The following is a 22,733-nucleotide window of genomic DNA, read 5'->3' on the forward strand; positions in this document are numbered from 1 at the left end:
CTCAACTCTGGGGTGCATCCAGGGTTTTGAAATCAGCAGAAGAAAGAGAATCAAGCCCTTGAGATAAGACTTACACACTCTATGTTTGGAACATTAAGTTTATCTTTATTCAGGATTAAACATTGGGTGGAGGAAGGAAGGTAGACTGGCAAACATAAGGAATGAATGAGCTGCTTTATTCCAGTTACCAGGAACGACCTTGAGTCAGTCTCCCTCTGGTGTCAAATAATTGAATGTTCTACCTGTTTTTGCTTCAAGGACCCATCAGGTTTTTTTTATTCTTAGCACCTTCATAATTCATTGCCACAAAAATATTCTCCAGTCAGGTAAGCCCTATACCAAAGTTTCTTTTATTTATCTGCCATTTTTTAGGACCCCAGCCCATCCTGGCCTCATTTGCCTCTGCTCTCAGTTATCCTTGGAATTCTAAGAACCAAAGCACTCTTTCCAGTTACTGCTGGAAAACAAAGTTCAACGTTGCAGCTCCTCCTATTAACTACTGTCATGTTTTCTTTTCCAAAACAACACATTAATCCAAAAGTAAACAGTTACTTCGTGGTAGGTTGAGAAACTCATAACCAGGAATTCTGTACACTCCTCTTTCTATCAGTATTTTCAAATTGGGGATATGTACACATGTGGTCACAAACACACCCACATAGAGATAGAAAACATTGGGAGGCGGTACAACTCATGGACCCTGAACTGTTTTCTTCTAACTGCAAAATATGAAGAAATCTCAGGACCTCTCTTTCTAGAGTGTTTTTTCCCTTCTACGTGCTGGGTTTAGCCCAGGTCAGGGCAAGCTGCCAATCTTAACAGGACAATCGAGTCCCATCACATATTATCCCTCAGCATTTCCCGATGACAGCAGTTTGATTTTCCCAAAGCCGTGATGGTGTGCTGGCAGTGGTGAGAGTGTTGATCCCAGCCTTTAGGATCAAAAGGAAATTCAGTGCTTCATCCTCTGTAGTTCTAGAATCTGTTTTACTTAGTCCTGTGGGACTTGGGTGTGTGAATCATCTTAGGGTCTCTGGCACTTGTGTCTTTAATCACTAGTTGGTTGCCTAAAAGTACCTGAACATACGACTCTTGCCTCAGCCATTCCTCTTCTCAAACAGACTTCTCACAGCATCTCTTCCCAGCGTTGCTTTAGTCATCACACAGACGTCACACTAATAGTTTCCTCCCTCCCACCCTCAGTTCTCGCTTTCTACAGTTTCCTCACTTCATAAGATAGAAAGATGCATCTGAACAGAGGCTCAGAAATGTACTTCATTTCCTTCAGATCAGTGCTTCTCTCCTGTGATAAGGTACAGAATGGCATATATGAATGACGAGAAATCCTAAATTTAGTTTATTCCATAAAACTCAAGAGATGGTTCATCTTCACTGGTCATTTTATTGCAGTTACAACACTTAACTGGGTGTGCAAATGGCTGCAGCCATTTTTAAGTTTAGGAAAACAGGCGTGGCAAGGGATACTCTTTTCCCTGGGTCGCAAACTGAGCAAGTAACAGCAAAAAATGCTTACCCTCTTGAGCCCCACTGGCATGCAGTTACCTCAACAGAACATCACTGTATCTGATTTATTACAGAGCACCTTGAGGAAGACCTTAATTCCTGCTTTCCTGGGATGAAGGACTTAAGGAACTATGACTTTTACTTAACTACTATATATAAAACAATTACCTCTATGCAAATTCAAAAATGTTGTGCTACTTTTTAAAATTCTGTGAACATAAAAAGTAACTCAGTTGAGATCTGCTATATATTTTTAATACTAAGATAAAATTTTAACTAAAATTATACCAGGCACATTTTGGCAGTTAGTATAAATCCAGCATTGATAAGCCATATGCCAGAAGATGTTTGCTTCCACAGCGCAGGAGAAAATGAGTGAACAAAGGGCCTGTATCCAGACTAATCGACTTTTGCTTTGATTGTTGTTATCTGATGGGTTTTGGCATTTTTGATTGCCTGTGGTTAGGAACTTCTGTTAACACTGGCAGATGTGTCCTGCAATAGGCTCACCATCTGTTCTGCCTTATGAGGTTGGCCTGGGATGGGCTTTTGTCTCCTCCTGTTTATCGGTTGTTCTCTGATGTGCCCCTCTTAGATCGTGAGGAGGGAGTTATCTGATCAGGTAGCCTGATCTGAGCTAAGCAGGCAACGGAGAACAGGTTGGTTTTTCCACCCACTCCTTTATCAGTTGATGGGCAATGGCTAACTTGGGGGGCAACCAGAATGGGACAGCCCCACTCTGTTGTTGATTAGATGGGTTGTTTCTCCTCAGAACTGTGGCCACCTCATCACGACTGAACCAGGCAGCTGCTTCTAGTTCTCTCAAGTTCACCTGGAGCTGAAAGACATAAGGAAAAACAGGATATAAAGTTAGGAGCTACTTAGAGTACAATGGCCAAGGGTGAGAAAATGTTCCAGAACTGAGCAATCTTAGAAAATGGTATCTGGATTCTATTCACTGGGAGATAATATTCTAGATAATGTCCAGAAGCAAAATAACCATAATTAAGGGAAGAGAGTTAAGTATATTTTTTAAATATTAAAACACAAGACACATGAAAAAAATCATGAAAGTGCAAATAGTAAAGTATTAAGAGTGGGTTGGGGGTTTCCTAACAGTCTAGTGGTTAGGAATTTGTGCTTTCACTGTTGTGGCCCAAGTTCAATCCTTGGTCGGGAAACTAAGATCCTGCAAGCCATGCAGAGCAGCCAAAAAAAAAAAGTGGTTAGCACTGAATATAAGTTATGAATAATACTGTTTCTTTCTGTGCCTAAATGATTATATAACTAAAAAGGAAACATATAAGTGTTACTCTTCTTTGAAAGGTAAGTGTTAATTCATGATAGTCAAAAGCACAGTATCTTCCTTGCAGGAAGCAAAATAATGCAAACTGCATCCACAGTTTATTACAGAAACTGAGATAGGTTAGATATTACTGTATAGAAACCAAAGCACACAATAGGCAGACTTTGGCAAATAGGGAACACAACACAATCTGTTAAGATTTACGAAAGAGCAAGATGAGGTTGGATAAGACAACAACATCTAAGTCCCTTTCAGTAAGAAGTTCCTGTGACTTATATTATTAGTCCCCGACATCCTGACTGACTTGAGCTATAAGACCAATTCTGAAATCAGTCATTAAATTTTATATATTTATTGTGTGCCTACTCAGTGTAAAACATTGTTAATTTCCTGATAATGAAAGGTAAATTGTCTCATGATTGAGATATATATACAAGGAAGAATGGTGGTCATGTTGACATTCCTAATTTTTATGGTGAATTTGTTTATAAGACTGTAAATTGCTTAAAGGTATAAATCATATCTTACACATCTTTGTATAATCTAGACAGTGCTGGACTAGGCAGGTGCATAGTAAGTAACTATGGACCAGCTCGGATGAGGCAAAGGATATGTCATAAGGAAAGCATCAGAACTTACCTCTGTCTGCCCTGGTTTCACAGTTGCATGACAAGCAATCATGAGTGTGCTGTTAGGAAAGGGCCAATGCTGGGATGCAGAGTAATGCAGTCTGTCCACCTCCAATCCCACCTCTTCTGCAATCTCTCGCCGGACAGTCTCTTCCAGACTTTCACCTATAAGTACTCAGATTAATTCAGAACAGCCCTGTAGCAGGAAGGGTGATGCAGATGCTCATTTTTGAAAGGAGCATAAAAGTGACTTCAAAGTCAAGGAAATACTTTTGGGAAAGGCCCAAATCTCTGAGTCTTTACACTAGGAATCAACTCTGGAGTTGGGTATCGAACTGCCAGTTCTTGAACCTGCTATGTTCGTTACACAAAATAAGAGTTGGAAAGGCTACTGCTGTCCTCAGCTTTTTAATAAAATTCGAATGCCACATGTCAGCATTTGCCGATTTTACTGCAATGGGCTGAGAAAAAAACAGCCTGTAAATAAATATTAAATTTTAGTTAGTAGAATATTAATATGTATGCTGAAATATTTAGGAGGAAGTGTATTAATGTCTGCAATCTATGCCTCAGAAAATAAGAATGATTAATGGATGGATGGAAGAATGAACAGATTTGTGATAAAATAATTATTGAATTTAGGTGGTGAGTATATGGGTGTTTACAGTATAAATCTTCCATATGCTTATATTTGAAAATTTCCCTATAAAATATTGGAAAATTATAGTGCCAGAAGGTAGTTTTCTTGATAAAATAGGAGAAAATGTGCTTGAGATTCCAAGTACTCTGGCAATAAGAATAAATACGTAACTATTGAACATTCCTGGTGGTCCAGTGGTTGAGAATCCACCTGCCAATTCAGGGGACATGGGTTCAATCCCTGGTTTGAGAAGATTCCACATGCTGCGGGGCAACTAAGTGCCACAACTGCTAAGCCTGCACTCTCGAGCCTGCAAGCTGCAACTACCGAGCCCACCCACCACAACTACTGAGCTTGTGTGCCCTAGAGTCCTGTTCTGCAACAAGAGAAGCCACCTCAATGAGAAGCCCGGCCACCACAACTAGAGAAAGCTGGAGTACAGCAATGGAGACCCAGTGCAGCCAAAAAAAAAAAAAAAAAAAGAAATACATATTATTGATAAGCTTTCATTTCCTTCAATGTTATCTGTATATGCCTAAATTCCTTACCTATATCACAAAAACCTGCCAAGGCAGAATACATTCCCTTGGGAAAGGAACTCTGGCGGACAAGCAAGCATCGAGTTCCATCTGACACCAGAGTGATCACCACAGGTGCCACCTAGGAAAAGGGGATAGAAACTTAGGGCTTTAGGGCCCGTTAATGAAACCAAGTAATGGGTAACTAAGGAAAGCCTTTTGGCTTGGATTATCGTACTTTTAAAGCAATGCTTACCTGTGGATAATAGATGATGTTATTGGAAGGGCACACACGCTTGCTGCCAGACACATTCTTCTTGGTGGGCTGCCCACTTCTGCTGCAGAACTGATGAGTGTCATGCCAACGGAGAAGAGCCTGAGCCTAGGAATACAAAGATGGACTTGGCACTGTTTGGAGAGAATGTGGGTTTCATCTGTAATGGTGCTGGGACTACTAATATTGAGAGCAACTCAAAGGGACGTGTCATTCCCTTTCCAGCTCACCTGCTTTAAATGGTTATTAATTATTTAAACTTTAAAGGAAACCCTCTGAACATAGTCCTCTATCATTTTAAGTATGAATTTTTTTAAAAAAGCATTTTAAATGTATTATGAATTATTTTTTTTAAAAGTGTCATAATAAACACCCATGTACTTATGACACAGCTTAAGAAAACATTTTCTATATAATGGCAACCAACTCCAGTATTCTGACCTGGAGAATTACATGGACAGAAGAGCCAGGCAGGCTACAGTCCATGGGGTTGCAAAGAGTTGGACACGACTGGGTGACTGAACAACAACAACAACAAAATACCTCAATATGTGTACTCCCCAATAAGTCTGGAATTTTTTTGCAAATGAATGTTTAGAGATAGCTCTTTAACTTAAACGGACAATCCAATATTATATAGCAACTGAATTGGGAAAAGAATTTGAAAAAGAATAGATACATGTGTATATATATATATGTGGGTAGATATATACGTATATCTGACTGAAACTGACACAACAGTATTAATCGACTACGCTGTACTGTGCTACGCGAAGTCATTGCCGTCGTGTCCGTCTCTTTGCAACCCCAGGGACCGTAGCCTGCCAGGCTCCTCTGTTTATCGGATTCTCCAGGCAATTTGAGTGGGTTGCCATGCCCTCTGCCAGGGGAATCTTCCTGACCCAGGGATTGAGCCCGAGTCTCTTATGTCTCCTGCATAAGTAGCTGGGTTCTTTATCACTAGTGCCACCTGGGAAGCCCAATTAAATGGACAGTCAAAAGCCATTTCAGCAAGTGAAATCCAAAGGTGGAGAATAAGTCATTAGGGCAATGTAGAGTAACTTCTCACCATATATATGTCATGCTGTGGGTCACTAAAAATGTTTATAAGGCCTATAGGTCATAGTGCCATAGATGTATACACCCTTAGGAGAAAACGGTACTGACAAAAACAGGGTAAAAGAAGAAACACAGTGTCCTTTCTCCAAAGTCTATGATCTGCAAAAAAGAAATCAAATCTTTCCCAAATACACTACTTCACTAAATTTCCTACAGAACCAAGAAATCAATCTACCGTGGACAGCAAGGAGGCATCCTTCACATTCAGCTCAAAGAGAGCCTTTGTCAGCTTAATGAAAGACCCCTGGAGGGCTGTCTCCATTTCAGCTTTCTGTAAGGAAGCTAAAATATTAGAAAAGAGAATGAAATGAAAATGAAACAAATGTCAGACTTTACCTCGGGGACCTTATCTAGTATATCTTGTTAGAAGAGTGTTTCCCAAACTCACCTAATAAGACTCAACTAGGAAGAATAAAAAAATATTCAAGTTCTCAAGCCCCTACCTGGAGATTCTGAATAGCAGATGAGTGAGGCCTAGAAATTTTTTTTTTTTTTAACAAGCACCAGGAAATTCTTATATTCAGGCAGATTTGGGTTGTTTCCCATAGTGTTTCCCAAGATCCTCCCTGGGGCAATAAGGACATTTGGACTAGCCACACACTATCCCTGGAAAAAAGATGAAATGGGACCTTTGAGCCCCTATCTAAACCTCATTCCAGCATCACTGTATTCACAGCTGATACCCTAAAACAGACACAGAAGGACTGATAAAGGCCACAAGCTCTAGCAAACCAGTTCCCAAATGCAAGTCGGAAGACTCAGAGCTATTCCAGGGTAATGTGTTTATTCACCTGCATTGATAAGAGAAATAATAATGTCATGAACTTTAAAACATTTCTTCCTTCTTAAGATATATAAAATACATGAAGGTACAGAGAATAATATAACAAACATCTGTGTACCACCATATAGTTGAGAAAGAAAGCATTAAAAAATATCCTTTATTTTATGTAATGATGGTAGTATTTTTTAGTGTTCTTACTTAAATGCTTATGATTGGATGGCTTCACTGACTCAGTGGACACGAGCCTGAGCAAACTCCAGGATATAGCGAAGGACAGGGAAGCCTGGCGTGTTGCAGTCGCAGGAGAGTCGCAAAGAGTCAGACACAACTTAGCGACTGAACAACAACTTAAAAACTGAGATTGTTTTATATTCTTAACATGTTCTTTGAAATTTTATTATGAAGAGTCCCAAAGCCTAAGAACCACTGGGAAGTGTCCATCAGGAATAATGTTATGTACCATTTACGGAAGAAGAGCTATTTAGACCTAGATCCAGAGCAAACCATGCTTCTTGCTGTTCTGAGCATCCAATTAGCACGGAATCTTCTAGTATTTGTGAGTCTTGTCCAAACTTACCCAGGAGCCTTTCCAACTCTAAGAAATGCGAAAGGGGGGAAAAAAACACAGGGTTTTAGTTAAACCACCGGAGCCATACTAGACTTATTAGAAACCATCTACTTCAACTTAATAGGCACACCTGGCTCCCAGTCACTGCGCTGCATGCTAATTAGCTGTGCAGTTTTGAGCTACTCACTTAACCTCTGTTGGCCTCCATCAGCAATCTGAAGAGTTTAAAGGAATTCTTTCTGTGTAATCCTGTATTACTCTGATTATATCATGAAAGCGGCATATCCCCTAGTTTTAAAGACACATCATAGTTAACTTACTGAAGCACTGAAAAAAAAAAAAAGTGTCATGCTTAAAATGGTAGACCAAAGCAGTTCTACAATTTCATCTCCAGAGTATGCTGCTTTTATGGGCCAGGGTAGACTCCTCATCTGAGATCCTGGTCTGTAAAGACAAGTGCTGTATTGGGAGAAAATCTGTTCTGTGCATGAAGGATTCATAGTTATTTGTTCATAATACAAGATTACGTTGCTATCCTCTAAATAATGTTTAGTGCCTTCTGATAAACATCCTCATATACTTATGTACTGCCAGAAACTATCAAAGTATTCCAACCTATGCAGTGCATAATCTGGCCCTGGCAGTGTATTTAGAAGTTGGCATATAGCAACACAGGGGCTTCCCAGGTGGCACAAATGGTAAAGAATCTGCCTGCAGCGTAGGAGATGCGGGTTTGATCCCTGGATTGGGAAGATCGCCTGGAGAAGGAAACAGCAACCCACTCCAGTATTCTTGCCTGGAAAATCCCGTGGACAGAGGAGCCTGGTGAGCTACAGTCCATGGGGTTACAAAAGGGTTGGCCAAAACTCAGCGACTCAGCAACAACATCTAGTGACATCATGTAAAACTGAAAGGTAGCATCTTGAATGCCAATTCCTAATGGCTTAGATATCTCTAGTTATATACCTTAAAAGCAAATTATATGATATGTACTTATTAATATATCAGTAATTATATGTAAAATTATTCTATTTATATAAAACATTATATCTCAAAGCAAGTTAATCCATGTTTAACTTTGACCCTTCTAAGGAGAAATTAAGTCATGATACACGTCTTAAACAGTTGTGCACACATGCTAAGTCTCTTCAGTCATGTCTGACTCTTTGTGACCCTGTTGTAGCCTGCAAGGCTCCTCTGGCCATGGGATTCTCCAGGCAAGAATACTGGAGTGGGTTGCCGTGCCCTCCTCCAGGGGATCTTTCTGACCCAGGGATCAAACCTGGATATCCTACATTGGTAGGCAGGTTCTTTACCACTGAGCAACCTGGGAGGTCCATACCATCACCAAAAAATATCCAACTGGGCAATTCAGTTTATATACTAAACAATTAATTGGCCAAAGCATTTGGAAAAAATCTGGACTCTAAAGTTGGAGGATTCTTCTCAGGGATCTAACATGGACTGAGTTCTGTTCAGTGGCCACAGGCTGGTCTACTTTGCTGGTCTACTTTCAGTTCAGTTCAGTTTAGTCGCTCAGTCGTGTCCGACTCTCTGCGACCCCATGTTGGGCTTACCTAATAGGCTATACTGGGGGGCCAGGTATTGATGTTCTGATTTCTGAAGCAAAGGAGCCAAGTTATGAAAGAGGTAAAATGCTCCTGTCTGCTGGGCTTTTTTACATGCATCATCATCTTCTTTCAGTTCAAATAAATACCTGTGTTTTGGAAATAATCAAACCATTACAAAACCATCCTTAGCTTCCTGTACAACGTTCATCTTTGAGAATTATGTCTCTGCATTGCTCTCCTACCACAGTTATTTCTCTTTTTTTATTTACATCCTAAACTGCTTTAAAAAAGGATATGACTCTGGGAGATCATTCCCTCCTTTGTCCTACTGTATACCATGCTGATACTTCTGTGAGTGCACTAACATGGTTCTATTTGTTAATCTGTCTCCTCTAAGATTGAAATCTTCTTAAGGGCAGGCAGGGTCTGTTTCAGTTATGTATCTTGAGTAATTAGCATATTGAATGGCTCAGTTCAATAAATATTTGACTTGAACTTCAACAGTAATAAACAGTTACTGAATTGAACCTCAAGGTACTCTGCCAATATGCTGTGAGGCAAGAATTTACATGCAGTGGAGCGAAAGGAAAATAAGTACAGTGATAAAACATCCACCACAGAGTACCTGGAGATGGGAGCAGACTTTATTATTGCAGACAAGGAGCAAACATATACCTTCAGAAACCCCTTTTCAACCTAGGGATGATAAAATTTTTATCTTAAATGCAGTCTTATTTTAAGCATCTATTCTCCCAACTGTATGCCATTAGCTCCTTATCTCTACTAAAGGGACCACTGATGAAAGTGAAGCCATATTTGACATTTATTTAATAAGTAAAATTTTCAGTAGCCAGAATTAAACTGTAGAAAAAAGAGCATCCTATAATTAGTTTCTCAAAAAAAAAGAAAAGGAATGGAGCAAGTTCTGTACCTTCATTAAAGATGGCCTGAGTCTATCCTTTCAAGAGCCTCAGGAATCAGGGCAAAGTCTGTGTGATTTGGGGAGGGCTGAATGTGGACTCCCCTTCTGGGGCCTTAGGGATAATGATTTTTGTGTTGTTTTGTTTGTTTGTATGGCAGTGCCATATGGCTTGCAGGATGTCAGTTCCCCAGCCAGGGATTGAACCTGGGCCACAGCAGCTAAGCACATGATCCTAACCACTAAGCCACCAGGGAACTCCCAGCATAATGATTTTGACTGTTGAAATCCCTAAAACAGACTCTCAGGTATATAGTACATTTTGTCCCTTAAAGTGGGAAATACAGTTTACAGATATTTTCTGTAGAATCTGGGAGCTTTTGTAACACCAGTAGCATTAGCTCCACATGAAACTACAAAGCAAAATGATAAACATGCCCCAGTGGTATCTTTAGAAACCTATTTTTGACTGTATGATAAAAGCGATTGCAATGAGCTCTTTGTAAACAGAAGACAAAAGGAACCTGAGATTTTAATACTCAAGATATTTTTATAGTTATTGTGAGTGACTATAATCTCCTGGGACAAAGACTCAGTGTATTTCAAAGGAGAGACAGGTGCCACTCAGACATTACCAAATATTAATATAAACAACAGAACATACACTGGTGCCTTTGTAAAAAAGCAGTAAGAGTTGTACAACCTGTGCTTTATCCTAATGACCATAAAAAGCAAAACATCTACAAAAATAACTAGGTTAAGGTCTTAAATCCAGGGTCTCATTGCAACTGGAACTGAGATCCAAAAATTTATATTCTTCTTGATTGGAACACGTTTCTTAGAAATGCATTTTCTTAAAAAAAAAAAAAGAAATGCATTTTCTTGTTGTACACCTGAAACATTGTAAATTAACTATATTTCAATAAAAAGTTATAAGGATATATTGTACAGCACAGGGAATATAGCCAACATTTTATAAGTTTAAACAGAATATAACCTATAAAAATTTTGAATTATTGTGTTAAACACCTAAAACATATAATAAATCAACTATGCCTCAATAATCAGTCACTTAATAATGCATTTTCTCCTTTTAAGTATAACAATATGGAAACCACAACACACTAAGATTAACAAACTTCAACTATTGTTTTCTTGTTATAAAAGTTGACAAATAGTCATTCTACTGAAATTAGAATATGCAGTTACCAATTTTTTTTAAAAAGGGAAATCATCGAGAATCTCACCACTCAGAGATGATCACTGTTTATCCCTTGGAATTCTCCAAACTATGTATTAATATTATCCATTTATACATATACAATAAATTGTACAATAAATACTTTTAGACTCCACCTACTAATTTGTAGCCTTTTTTTCTTAAACATTAACATTTTCACACCATATTCTTCACTGACAAAATTTTATTTTTCTTATGATTATTATTCATTTTCAATATATTTAATCACCTTGACACTCATTTTTTTAGACTAGTCAGTAATTCTGTTATTGTTCTCAGGGTCTCAGCCTGAGAACTGTAAATAATTCAAATGTCAATATCTAAAACAAGTATTGCAATTTTGTTTTCTCACTCTTGCTCGTATAAGATTATACGTGGTTGTGTGCTTTTAAATTTTGGACTGGGCACTCATGTATGGGAGAGCTTTCAACATGAAAAGCTCTGGTTGTGAGCATATCCCTCCAGAGGAGTTTTACACTTGCTCCTGCAGGTCTACAAATGCTACTTAAATTCTTTTCATAGGTTGGGAATTTGGAACTACACCACATAGATGGTGCAAATTTATACCCCAAAATTGTATGACAGCAGGCTAGTGATTTCAAATTCACAGATTTTACACTTGCTCAGACTGATGACAAAGAGGTCCTTTTTCATCTTCCTGTACTGCTGTGCTGGGAGGGATTGGGGGCAGGAGGAGAAGGGGACGACCGAGGATGAGATGGCTGGATGGCATCACGGACTCGATGGACGTGAGTCTGAGTGGACTCCGGGAGTTGGTGGTAATGGACAGGGAGGCCTGGTGTGCTGCGATTCATGGGGTCTCAAAGAGTCGGATATGACTGAGCAACTGAACTGAACTGAACTGAACTATACTGCTGTAGATACTTTTTTCCAGACTGCCTCTCACTGAGGTTTGTTCTTGGGCTAAGGAGTTTGGGAATCGTAGTAGGCAGGGAATGGAGTTACCTACCTTATTTTCAGCAACATTAATGAACTATTATTCAATATAGTTTTAATTCCATCATAACGGCTGTATCATAATTTAATTTCTCCCTTACTGTTCATTCATCCATTCAACAATATTTCAGTGCTTACTATGTGGCAGATACTAGGGTTCTATGCATGAGGGGTACCATAGTGGAAAAGACTATATTATTACCTTAAAAAAAGAACATATTTAAGTATGTCAGACACTTTAGATATTATTAGAAACTTAGTTTAGAAATTCTCTAATTATATATAATTTGCATTGAACATCTTTACATGTAAATCTTAATCATACATCCGTAAGCCCCAATATATAATTTTGAGATGTTTATATTTTATAATTTTAATGGACCAAAGATAGAAAAATCAGAGCTCAGTTTGGTCAAAACTTACCGTGTCTTAGTGACATAGGTGGACAGCAGCCTATAGCACCAAAAAAATTTTCTCCTGCAAGCAGTTCCACAATACAGGGACATTGTCAGGTCCTTAGGAGAAAAAGGAATTAAAAGAAAAAAAAAAGAGCATGCAATTTGAAGTAATGAATCACCAAGAGGGTTATACTTTAAGCCAGAAAAGGATCACTATTTAATATTAAGAAAAGATAAACTGAATAGAAGTCATGATCTGGCTTCTAAATTACATCTCTACTGCTAACTAGCTGTGGGATGTCAACTTTTCAGAGTGTGCCTGCTCAGTTGCTCAGTCATGTCTGACTCTTTGAGACCCCATGGACTGTAGCCCGCCAAGCTCCTCTCTCCATGGAAGTTCCCAGGCAAGAATACTGAAATGGGTTGCCATTTTCTACTCCAGGGGAACTTCCTGACCCGGGAATCGAACCCGAGTCTCCTGTGTCTACCGCATTGGCAGGTGGATTCTGTGCCACCTGGAAAATCCCAACTTTTCAGTACCTCTTTCGTATCTACGAAATTAAAACCTGTTCTGCCTAGCTAATAGGTTGTGAGAAATAGATAACTGTCCACTAAAAACCTTGGGGTCCTGCTTCCATATTGCAGAATTCTTGCTGGGTGGTAGTTGCCAAGCCAAGGCCTACATTTCTCTCCTCCTCTGTTTCTTTGATGGGATTAAAATTAGGTCTAAACAGTATAATGTTACTGAAAGTGATGTGTATCTCTTCTAGGCTGGCACAATTAAGTATAGGTTTGCCTTCTCCATCATTTCCCCATCTGCTTGGATGACTTCAAAATGGCAGAGCCATTAGATGGAGGAGCCTGGATCCCTGAATCACTGCTGCTGCTGCTAAGTCGCTTCAGTCGTGTCCGACTCTTAGCGACCCCATGGACTGCATCCTACCAGGTTCCTCCGGCCCATGGGGTTTTCCAGGCAAGATTACTGGACTGGGATACCATCGCCTTCTCCACCCTGAACCACTACGTGGAGAAAAACCATCCACCAAGCAAAGACTCCCCAAGAGTAAGATATAAGCTTCCACTATATTAAGGCACTGAAATTCTGAAGTTGGTTATAGAAGATAGCATTACACTAATAGACCAAGTAAGCCTAGGACTGTCTCCAGACTAATGTAGCCAAATTTCTCAGCATATGTGAAAAATGAAGTCCCTTTGAAAATGAAGAAGAATCTTGTAGATAAGAAAAATATAAAATCACAAGCATTAGGAAAATATTTCAAAAGGCAGCTATGCAAACCCACATGAATCTAAGATATTTCTTATTTTTTAGTCTTTTTGTGAGAGGAAAAATAACTCTATATCTATTCTGTAGAAAGGGACGTCTTTTAAATTGTATATCAGTAAGTTTTTTATTCTCCATGAAAACTACAATTCACATTAGCAATAAAAAAGTCAAGAAATAGAAAATTAGTATAGTTAAATAACCAAACACCCTTTTATTTATTTATTTTTAAAATTTATCCAAACACCCTTTTAACTGTGTCCAAGGGAAGCAAGTTTTGACACTAAATCACCAAGGAATGTCTAAAGTTTAGGCTTACTTCTCAGTTGCATAATTATGAATCACTGATGACTAATCCTTGGACAGCTTTGCCTATAATCTATATCCTAGCCAAGGGTAAAATATATTTAGTAAGCAACATTCAACAAAATATTTATCGAGTACTGACTTTATGCAGGCTTTCTGAGGGGACACAATAATGTACAGGATAAAAATCCTGCCCTCTTGCAGGAGAGAGAAAGCAAATATATAGCTTTCACAGGCGGCAGAATGCGACATGTGGGTTACAAAGTATTCCAGGAGAATATTAAAAGTATAGTCTCTATTTTCATAACCCAAAGGCTGGTGTGATATCCTGGAGGAAATGAATTTAAAGTTAATATTTCTATCTCAGAGCCAACTCTGAGAATGTTATTGATATGATATTTTTAGAGGGAAATTTTGAAATATCTATTAAATGGTGAAAGTAAGCACCCTTCCCCTGCAATTCCACTTTTAAGAATTTATCCTAGGAAGAAAAGGATACATATAAGACGTTAACTGAAAATTATGATAAAATGGAATAACACAGAGCTGTAAAAACAAACAGATAAGATAACAGTATGACAAAACATTTGTAGTGACAGAGAAAGATATTCAGAATATATTATTAAAAAAAAAGAGTAGTTGGTTGGTTTAGCATTATCTAATTAATTTGTAAAGAAAAGGATATATATATACAGGCCAGTAGAATTAATTAGATATGTATTTTTTTTATTTTAAAAATGACTAGAAATCCACTTGCCAAGCTATTAATGGTGACTAATTTGAGAGAGTGATATGGAGATAGGGATTAAAAAGGGTACTCATAATTTTTACTTTTTACATTTCTGCACTTAAAAGAGTTTTTTAACCAAGTGTTCATATTTCTTGTACATTCCCAGGACTAACTTCACTGTGAAGCTTTCTACAGGCCACTGTTCCCAGTAGCACTGCATCACATTCCCTGAGAGTCATGGGGAATTTCTTCGGTGAGTTCTTTGAATTCCTTTGGTGATACTGTAAGAGCTGTTTGTAGTTATGACTACCAGCTAATCTGTGTGGCCCACTGTGCTTTGCTAAATGTAATGCTTACTAAATTAACCTTAGCCAACTGTGGATTTACATGGCCTGCTGACTCATAAGTTAATGATCTCAGAGCTGGTAAAAGACATATTAAAGTTCCTCATGTAGTTTTAAAAAAGAATTGATAATCAAGAGGAAGACATAATTTAACTGAGAATTGTACCTTCATTGGTATAGTCATAAATCTACTAAAGATTAAGTCTAATACCTTTTCAAAATGGCTCCTTTTTATACATATAAAAAGCAGTGTAGCCTATTTAAACAGAGAAAATTATTTCCTTTAAATTCAACTTTAATTGTATTTCTCTTTCAAATATATAATTTAAATTAGCAAATGAATACTATATTATGGGACATACAGAAAACAGAATTGTGAGAACACCCATATTTTCACCACATTAATATAATTTATATACTAGTCTTCTGCGCATATGACCTTTACATATTTGTAATCAGTAAACATTTTTTCAACTTGCTTTCATGAAGCATGTCATAAGCGGTTTTCCATCTTTTCCTGTAAGTTTTATCTGTTTATTTTTGGCTGTGTAGTATTACACCAAGCAGACTTCTATCCTTACTTGCTATATATTCCCCTAATTTTAGACATTTAGGTGGCTCTGATTTTAAATTACCAGAAATAAAAGACTACTAAATACCTCTGTGCTGATATTTTCTGATTACCTCTTTAAAGTAAGGTCTCCAACATAGAACTACTGGGCCAAAATTTGTTTTAAAATCATATGGTTCTAGATTGCTACACTTACAAAGTTTGATAACATCTGGCTAAAAAAAAAACAACTTTATATTTCATTGATCACTACTGAGATTCAAAGTGTTTTCAGATTTTTAACAATACTAGCTCCCCTTTTGTAAAGTGTCAGTTTGATTTCCTGTGCTTAGTTATTTATTGCACCTTTACTTTTGCCCAGTCTAATTTTTCAAATATTATAGGATATTTATAGCATTTTCTACAATATGATCACTGAAATGCATTGTAGGAACCACTGGTGTAACTGCTTTTCTCTGGGAAATTGTCATTCAAACTGAACCTCAGCACACACACAAAAAAGACTCTTAACAGTCAAGAGGCTATGTGAGATTACTTTTTGGATAAAAATAAAATTTCCGATGGCCCTATATTATTTATAAATCTAATACAGGAAAAATTTTGCCACTGCTTTTCTGAAATGGTTTGTGATTTCCACTTTTGGGGTCTTTGGTGTGATGTATTATTCAAAATGTATTGACCCAAGGGCTCACACTTGGTAAACATACTGGTCTACAGCTAGAAAACATGCTGCATATGAAACACATCCAGTTGCTCAATTGCCCCATTAGGAACAGGATAGTTGTTTTTGTTTGAATTGGCAACTATTATTATACTTTATGCCAAATCACGCACTGGAGATAAAAATGCACTATTCACAAAATTAGTCTTAGAAGAAAATATTAGCACCGTTATTTTACTTTAGATGACAAGCCCAGGCCTGCCTTCTGTTTTGTTTACAGTGCAAATGCCTGTCTCCTCCAAAGCAAGAAAGGGACAGGGCAGTCAGACTTGGACTGCAGAGACTCAGACTTTTTTCCTGGCTCTCTCACTGACTGAATTTGTGACCTGGAGTTGTCACCTAACTTGTTGGGGAGCTTGGTTTCTGTCTCATTTTTCATAGAGGAAGGAAAGGGAGAAAAGAGATCTAAAGTGTATTATTACTATGTCAGATATTATTACCTAATTCTCAGCTCTAATAGACTATAAAATCCTTAAGGGCTAGGATTGTATCTCCCTATCTACAGCATCTAGTACAGTCCCTATCACAGAAAAAAACACAATATACTGAATGAAAAAATGAATTTATTCCATTTTATAAGAGAGGAAGGTAAAACTTTGAGAGGTTAACCAATCTGAGATACAATCTAGAGAGCAATAGATGAAAACTCGGGGCTATCTGGCTCCAAAGGTCATGTTTTGATGAGAAATACATGAGGAAGCACCTTCCAACATTCATGGACTATTTAAGTTTTTAAAAGTATAATTTTTTAAAAGTACTTTTAAAAGTAACTTTTTAAAAAGACTGATACAGATAAAAGTTAATATTTTTTTGACTAAAAACTATTAAATAATGATGAGGCAAGGCCCTTAAGCGGAACAATTTCTCTGAACCTCCTATAATAAAGGATTCATATACACTTCTCAACCTGTTCATCTTAACGGAAGAAAGATTCATTTAGAAAGCACTATAACATGACAAAAAAGTCCACCCCTAATCTCTGTGATTACTTCTACTAAGAAGAGGCCAGGTTCAGTAGTGTTTGAGAGAGTCTTTTTCAGGGAGTCTGACTTTTGATGATTGTGGACCTCAGTGGGATGGGAAACATGCAGAATGGAGGAGCCACTGGGAAACACATCAGTGACCAGCTTTGTGGTTGGCTTTCTAAAAAATAAATGTTCCTCCCTTAATTCAAAATAATTCAGACAATGCAGAGAAGTTAACAAATTCCATTTTTAAATGACTCTCCAAAAAAGTATCAGAAAATTATTAGCTGGAGTTAATCTGACAGCTCCAATAATTTATGATGCATAACTATGGTTTCTGCAAGAAGAAAGAAAATCTGACAGAGAGCTTTTTTCAAGTTCTGGTTCTGTCTCTTCATAAAAACTTTCTTTCACTTAGAATCTGAATATGTTTCTCTTCCACTGTACTTACTCTGAATTCTCTTAGGGGTGCCTTCCTAGGCCTCAAGAATCTGAACAACCAGGGAACTCCAAGTCTTCCTGGGAAGTTGGACTCTTTCCTCAAAGAATGATTGCTGCCTTTGACACACTTCCCAGAATGCTCCTTGAGATGCACTCTGGGAAATGTAGTTCAATCCTCATGCCTGCTTGCTAAGCTCCCCAAAGTTAACCATGATTGTCAAAAGCATGCTTCTGCCACACTTCCCAGAATCCTCTTAGGATGCATTCTGGGAATTGTAGTTCAATTCCCAGGCATGCTGCTATGTCCTCAAACTACATAGTCAACCATGGTGGTCAAAAGCATGATCTTCTAAGATCTAAATTCATTACCAGAAGGACTACTCCAGTAGTTCTAGCATTAGATCGGTGAAATTGGAAGTGTTAGTTGCTCAGTCCAACTCTTTGTGACCCCATGGACTGTAGCCTGCCAGGCTCCTCTGTCCATGGAATTCTCCAGACAAGAATACTGGAGTGGGTAGCCATTCCCTTCTCCAAGTGATCGTCCCAACCCATTGTAGGAAGATTCTTTACTGTCTGAACCACCAGGGAAACCCATTAGATCCATTTTTCAATAAAAAATATAGTCTTTACACCCATCCTTCTACATAGAACAGGGCTTTCCTGGTGACTCAGATGATAAATGAAAATTTCTGTCTCTGTGTAACTTACATTCTAGAGAAAGAAACAAGTAAATATATAGTGTATCAAGTAGTTATAAATGTCAGGGAGAAAAATAAAGCAAGAGAAGAAGACAGAGGATTTTGCTATTTTATCTATCTTCCTCATTGTTAAGGTGTCATTTGAGCAAAGACTCTGAAGGAGTTGAGGAAGGAAGCCAAGTGAATATTTATGGGAAAAGAGTTGTAGACAGAAAAAAAATTATCAGATGCCAAGACCCTAGTGGGGAAGGGTGCCTGGCAGCTTTGAGGAAAGTCTAGGACAAAGCCTGGTGGTCAGAGATGAGATTAAAGAGTAGCCAAGCACCAAATCACGTAGTACTTTATAAGTCTTACAGTTCTTATAGAACTATTGTAATGCCTTTGGCTTTTACTCTGAAAGGATGGGATGTTACAGAAGAGTTTGAATGGGAGAGTGAGATGATTTGACTTACATTTTTAAAAAAAAAATCACTCTGTGTGTGATTAGGCTGTAGGGGATAATAAAAGTTATTAAATCTTGAATGTCATTGTTAATATGTACCAGGTTACCTGGGAAAGAAGAGTAGTAGTTCCAGTTAGTTGATCAATTATTTATTTGGGATCTTACTATTAGCACATAAACCTAAGCTTCTTATCAGATTGATAAGCTTCTTATCAGCTTTAAGGAAGGCACAGAAAGTTTGAGGGAAATAAGATAAAAAGTTGGTGAATTCCAAAGGAATGAGGAAGCATGCTTAGAGAAAGTTTGGGCTCTGATAATTTTTTAAAATAAAAAACTATATTTTTCAGCAATTAAGTGTTAAGTGCTATAATAAAAAATAGTGCCATGGTCTAAATGTTTCCATTCCCCAACCCCCTGATGAAATCCTGATGCCCAGTGTTAAACTTTTATGTGAGGTCTTTGGGCGGTGATTTGGTCATATGGATTGAACCATTATGCTCAAAGACATGGATGCTCTCATATAACAGGCTTGAGAAAGCTTCCTTGCCCCTTTCACCACAAGACACAGCAAGTAATCTGCAATTCGAAAAAGGGTCTTACATGAACCTGACCATGCTAGCACCCTGATCTTAAAACCACAGCTCTAGCTCCAGAACTGAGAGAAATAAGTTTCTGGTTTTTTGCAAGCCTCCCAGTCTGTGGTATTCTGTTATAGCAGCCAAAACAGACTAAGACAAATAGCTAACATTAAGTGTTTACTGTATTCAAGGCACTATGCAAAGTGTTTTACATATTTATCATTAATCCTTGCATCCTAAATGATATACATTATTCTTTATACTTTATAGATGAGAAAACAGAGGCTTAGAAAAGCTAAATACCTTGTCCATATTTATACAGCTAGTCAGTAGAAGGGCTGGATTTTAACTCAAGCCTATCTGACTCCAGACAGACATTGTGCCTTTGACTATCATAATGTACTATAGACCTGGGTTATATCTGACTGGGTATGGGGAAGGGAAACTCAATAAAAATATTGGAAAACATTGGAATGCTGGAAATAATCTCATGTTCATAGATTGGAAGACTTAATTTTGTTGAAATGGCAATATTCCTCTAATTGATCTACAGATACAATGCATCCATATCAAATCACAGGTAGCTTGCTTCCACAAACAACAAAATAAAAAGTAGGACTTCACCAAAATTTAAAAACCTTTGTGCTGCAAACAGTACCACCAAGAACTTGACAAGAACACCCACAAAATAGAGAAAAACTGTATTGCCAGTCATACATTTAATATGGGACTTGTATCCGAAAAATGTAAAGAACACTTACAATTCCATAATAAAAAGACGACTAACTGAATTTTAAAATGATCAAAGGATATGCATAGATATTACTCCAAAGAAGATACAAAAATGACTAATACAGACATGAAAAGATGCTGAACATCATTAGCCATCAGAGATGTACAAATCAAAATCACAATGAGATAGCACTTTATGCCCATGAAGGAGGCCACATCAAAAGGGCAGATAATGACAAGGAGTGGTGAGGATGTGGAGAAAATGGAATCCTCATAAACTGCTTACAGGATCATAAGTGGTGTAGCTGCTTTGGCAAACGGTTTGTCTGTTCCTCCAAAAGTTAAACACAGAGTTACCAAATGACCCAGCAGTTCCACTCCTGGGTATATACTCAAGACAACTGAAAACATATGTCCATACAAAAACTTGTACACCAAATTTAATAGCCATATCATTCAAAACAGCTCCAAAGTAGAAACAATCCAAATGTCCATCAACTATGAAGGGAAAAACAAAATGCAGTATATCCATAAACAGTATTTTATTTGGCAGTATAAAGAAATGAAGTACCAATACATACTAAAACATGGATGAAGCATTAAGCATGCTAAGTGACTCTATTCACAAAAAATCACATATTGCATTTACATAAAGTCATAAAGTGTTTAGAATAGGCAAATCAATAGAGATAGAAAGTAGTTTAGAGGTTTCCTATGGATAGGGATCAGGGAAGTGTTGGAGGAGAGCGGGGAGTGACTACTGGTTGAAACGATTTTGTTGTTGTTTTGGAGTGATAAAATGTTGTAAAATTGATTGTGGTGATGGTTGCACAATTCTGTGAACCTACTAAAGATCACTGAATTGCACACTTTAAATGGGTAATTATATGTCATTTGGGTTATAGCTCAATAAAACTGTTAAAACATTCAGCCAAATCATTAATTATGTTTAACAATTATAGTACATGTTTAATAGATACGACAAATGTGATGTAAGTAGCTAGAATCCTCATAGTTTTTTTAGGTCATAAGGTAAAAATTATCTCTCCTAGGGTGTGCTTAAGTTCAAAGCAATGGCTTCATTTGATCATGTAATAATTTAATACCATATACTCTTTTAAGAGCACAAATTGAGCCTCAAGTCATTGAATCCTACTCTAGCTTTTGCTGGAAAGTAACAATGTATTTTATACATATGTTTATTAATTCATTGAACACATTCTTATTGAAAACCTATTATGTGCCAAACATCATGCTAGAATTGGGAACACAATGGTGAATAATATGTTGTCTCTGCCAGCAAAAATTAATTACTCTTGTACATGTGTGTATGTGATGCAAGTGACGCATTGTGTGTGTGAGCATGTAAGTATGTGAGACAAAAGCCCAATTACTCAGTGTTTGACCAGTTACAGGAGTGGACACTAGGATGCAGGGACACTTGAGCAAACTTGGAGGGAAACTGCAAGTTCATTCTGTAAGCAGGCTTACAGTTGGATGTTGTCTCACTTCATGTAAGACAAGAAATAGATCTTAGCAAGTAGGGTGGTAAGTGGTTTCATGAGGGCCCCTTAAATATTAAGCTACTGGCAAAGGGCCCTGTGTGTCTGCATGGCCAATGGTGCCATAAACACTGGGAGGTCTTTATGCTTCTTTTCAAGGGCAAAGTACAGTGGGTTTTCTTCTCTTCCACCTCCCCAAATATGAAGTAATGTTTAACACACAGCGGGGGAAAAAAACTAAGACTTGTCTCCACTGGGAGACAAGATGAAATAGGACAATTCAGTTCAGTTCAGTTCAGTTCATTTCAGTCGCTCAGTCGTATCCGACTCTTTGCGACCCCATGAATCGTAGCACGCCAGGCCTCCCTGTTCATCACCAACTCCTGGAGTTCACTCAGACTCACGTCCAACAAGTCCGTGATGCCATCCAGCCATCTCATCCTCGGTCGTCCCCTTCTCCTCCTGCCCCCAATCCCTCCCAGCATCAGAGTCTTTTCCAGTGAGTCAACTCTTCGCATGAGGTGGCCAAAGTACTGGAACTTCAGCTTTAGCATCATTCCCTCCAAAGAAATCCCAGGGCTGATCTCCTTCAGAATGGACTGGTTGGATCTCCTTGCAATCCAAGGGACCCTCAAGAGTCTTCTCCAACACCACAGTTCAAAAGCATCAATTCTTCGGCGCTCAGCCTTCTTCACAGTCCAACTCTCACATCCATACATGACCACAGGAAAAACCATAGCCTTGACTAGACGGACCTTAGTCGGCAAAGTAATGTCTCTGCTTTTGAATATGCTATCTAGGTTGGTTATAACTTTTCTTCCAAGGAGTAAGCGTCTTTTAATCTTCAAGGCTGCAGTCACCATCTGCAGTGATTTTGGAGCCCAAAAAGATAATGTCTGACACTGTTTCCACTGTTTCCCCATCTATTTCCCATGAAGTGATGGGACCGGATGTCATGATCTTCGTTTTCTGAA

General features: G+C 38.1%; 1 protein-coding gene across 3 annotated transcripts; it reads right to left on the reverse strand.

Moving 5' to 3' along the window:
* Nucleotides 1,383-17,914, reverse strand: NUDT13 (nudix hydrolase 13). Of its 3 annotated transcripts, XM_005699189.2 has the most exons (9): nt 17,818-17,914; nt 12,473-12,564; nt 8,940-9,079; nt 7,255-7,389; nt 6,186-6,292; nt 4,874-4,999; nt 4,648-4,759; nt 3,470-3,624; nt 1,383-2,362 (listed from the first exon to the last, which is right to left on the reverse strand). In XM_005699189.2, exons 2-9 carry the CDS (start codon nt 12,553-12,555, stop codon nt 2,162-2,164), a joined length of 1,059 nt encoding a protein of 352 aa, XP_005699246.1. In that variant the 5' UTR covers nt 12,556-12,564; nt 17,818-17,914; the 3' UTR covers nt 1,383-2,161. The 3 variants fall into 3 exon arrangements, with proteins under 3 accessions (XP_005699246.1, XP_013831118.1, XP_013831120.1); XM_013975664.1 differs by lacking the exon at nt 8,940-9,079 and having other exon boundaries at nt 17,818-17,906; XM_013975666.1 differs by lacking the exon at nt 6,186-6,292 and having other exon boundaries at nt 17,818-17,906.

This window comes from Capra hircus, chromosome 28, assembly GCF_001704415.2.
Source record: "Capra hircus breed San Clemente chromosome 28, ASM170441v1, whole genome shotgun sequence".
NCBI lineage: Eukaryota > Metazoa > Chordata > Mammalia > Artiodactyla > Bovidae > Capra > Capra hircus.

Excerpts from the sequence above, each read along its gene's own strand:
- NUDT13 (XM_005699189.2), bottom strand. The coding sequence starts at position 12,555 with ATGTCCCTGTATTGTGGAACTGCTTGCAGGAGAAAATTTTTTTGGTGC. Across the intron at positions 6,293-7,254 it reads TAGCTCTTCTTCCGTAAATG|CTTCCTTACAGAAAGCTGAA; the intron begins GTACATAACATT and ends CTAATATTTTAG. Across the intron at positions 2,363-3,469 it reads TGAAACCAGGGCAGACAGAG|CTCCAGGTGAACTTGAGAGA; the intron begins GTAAGTTCTGAT and ends TATGTCTTTCAG.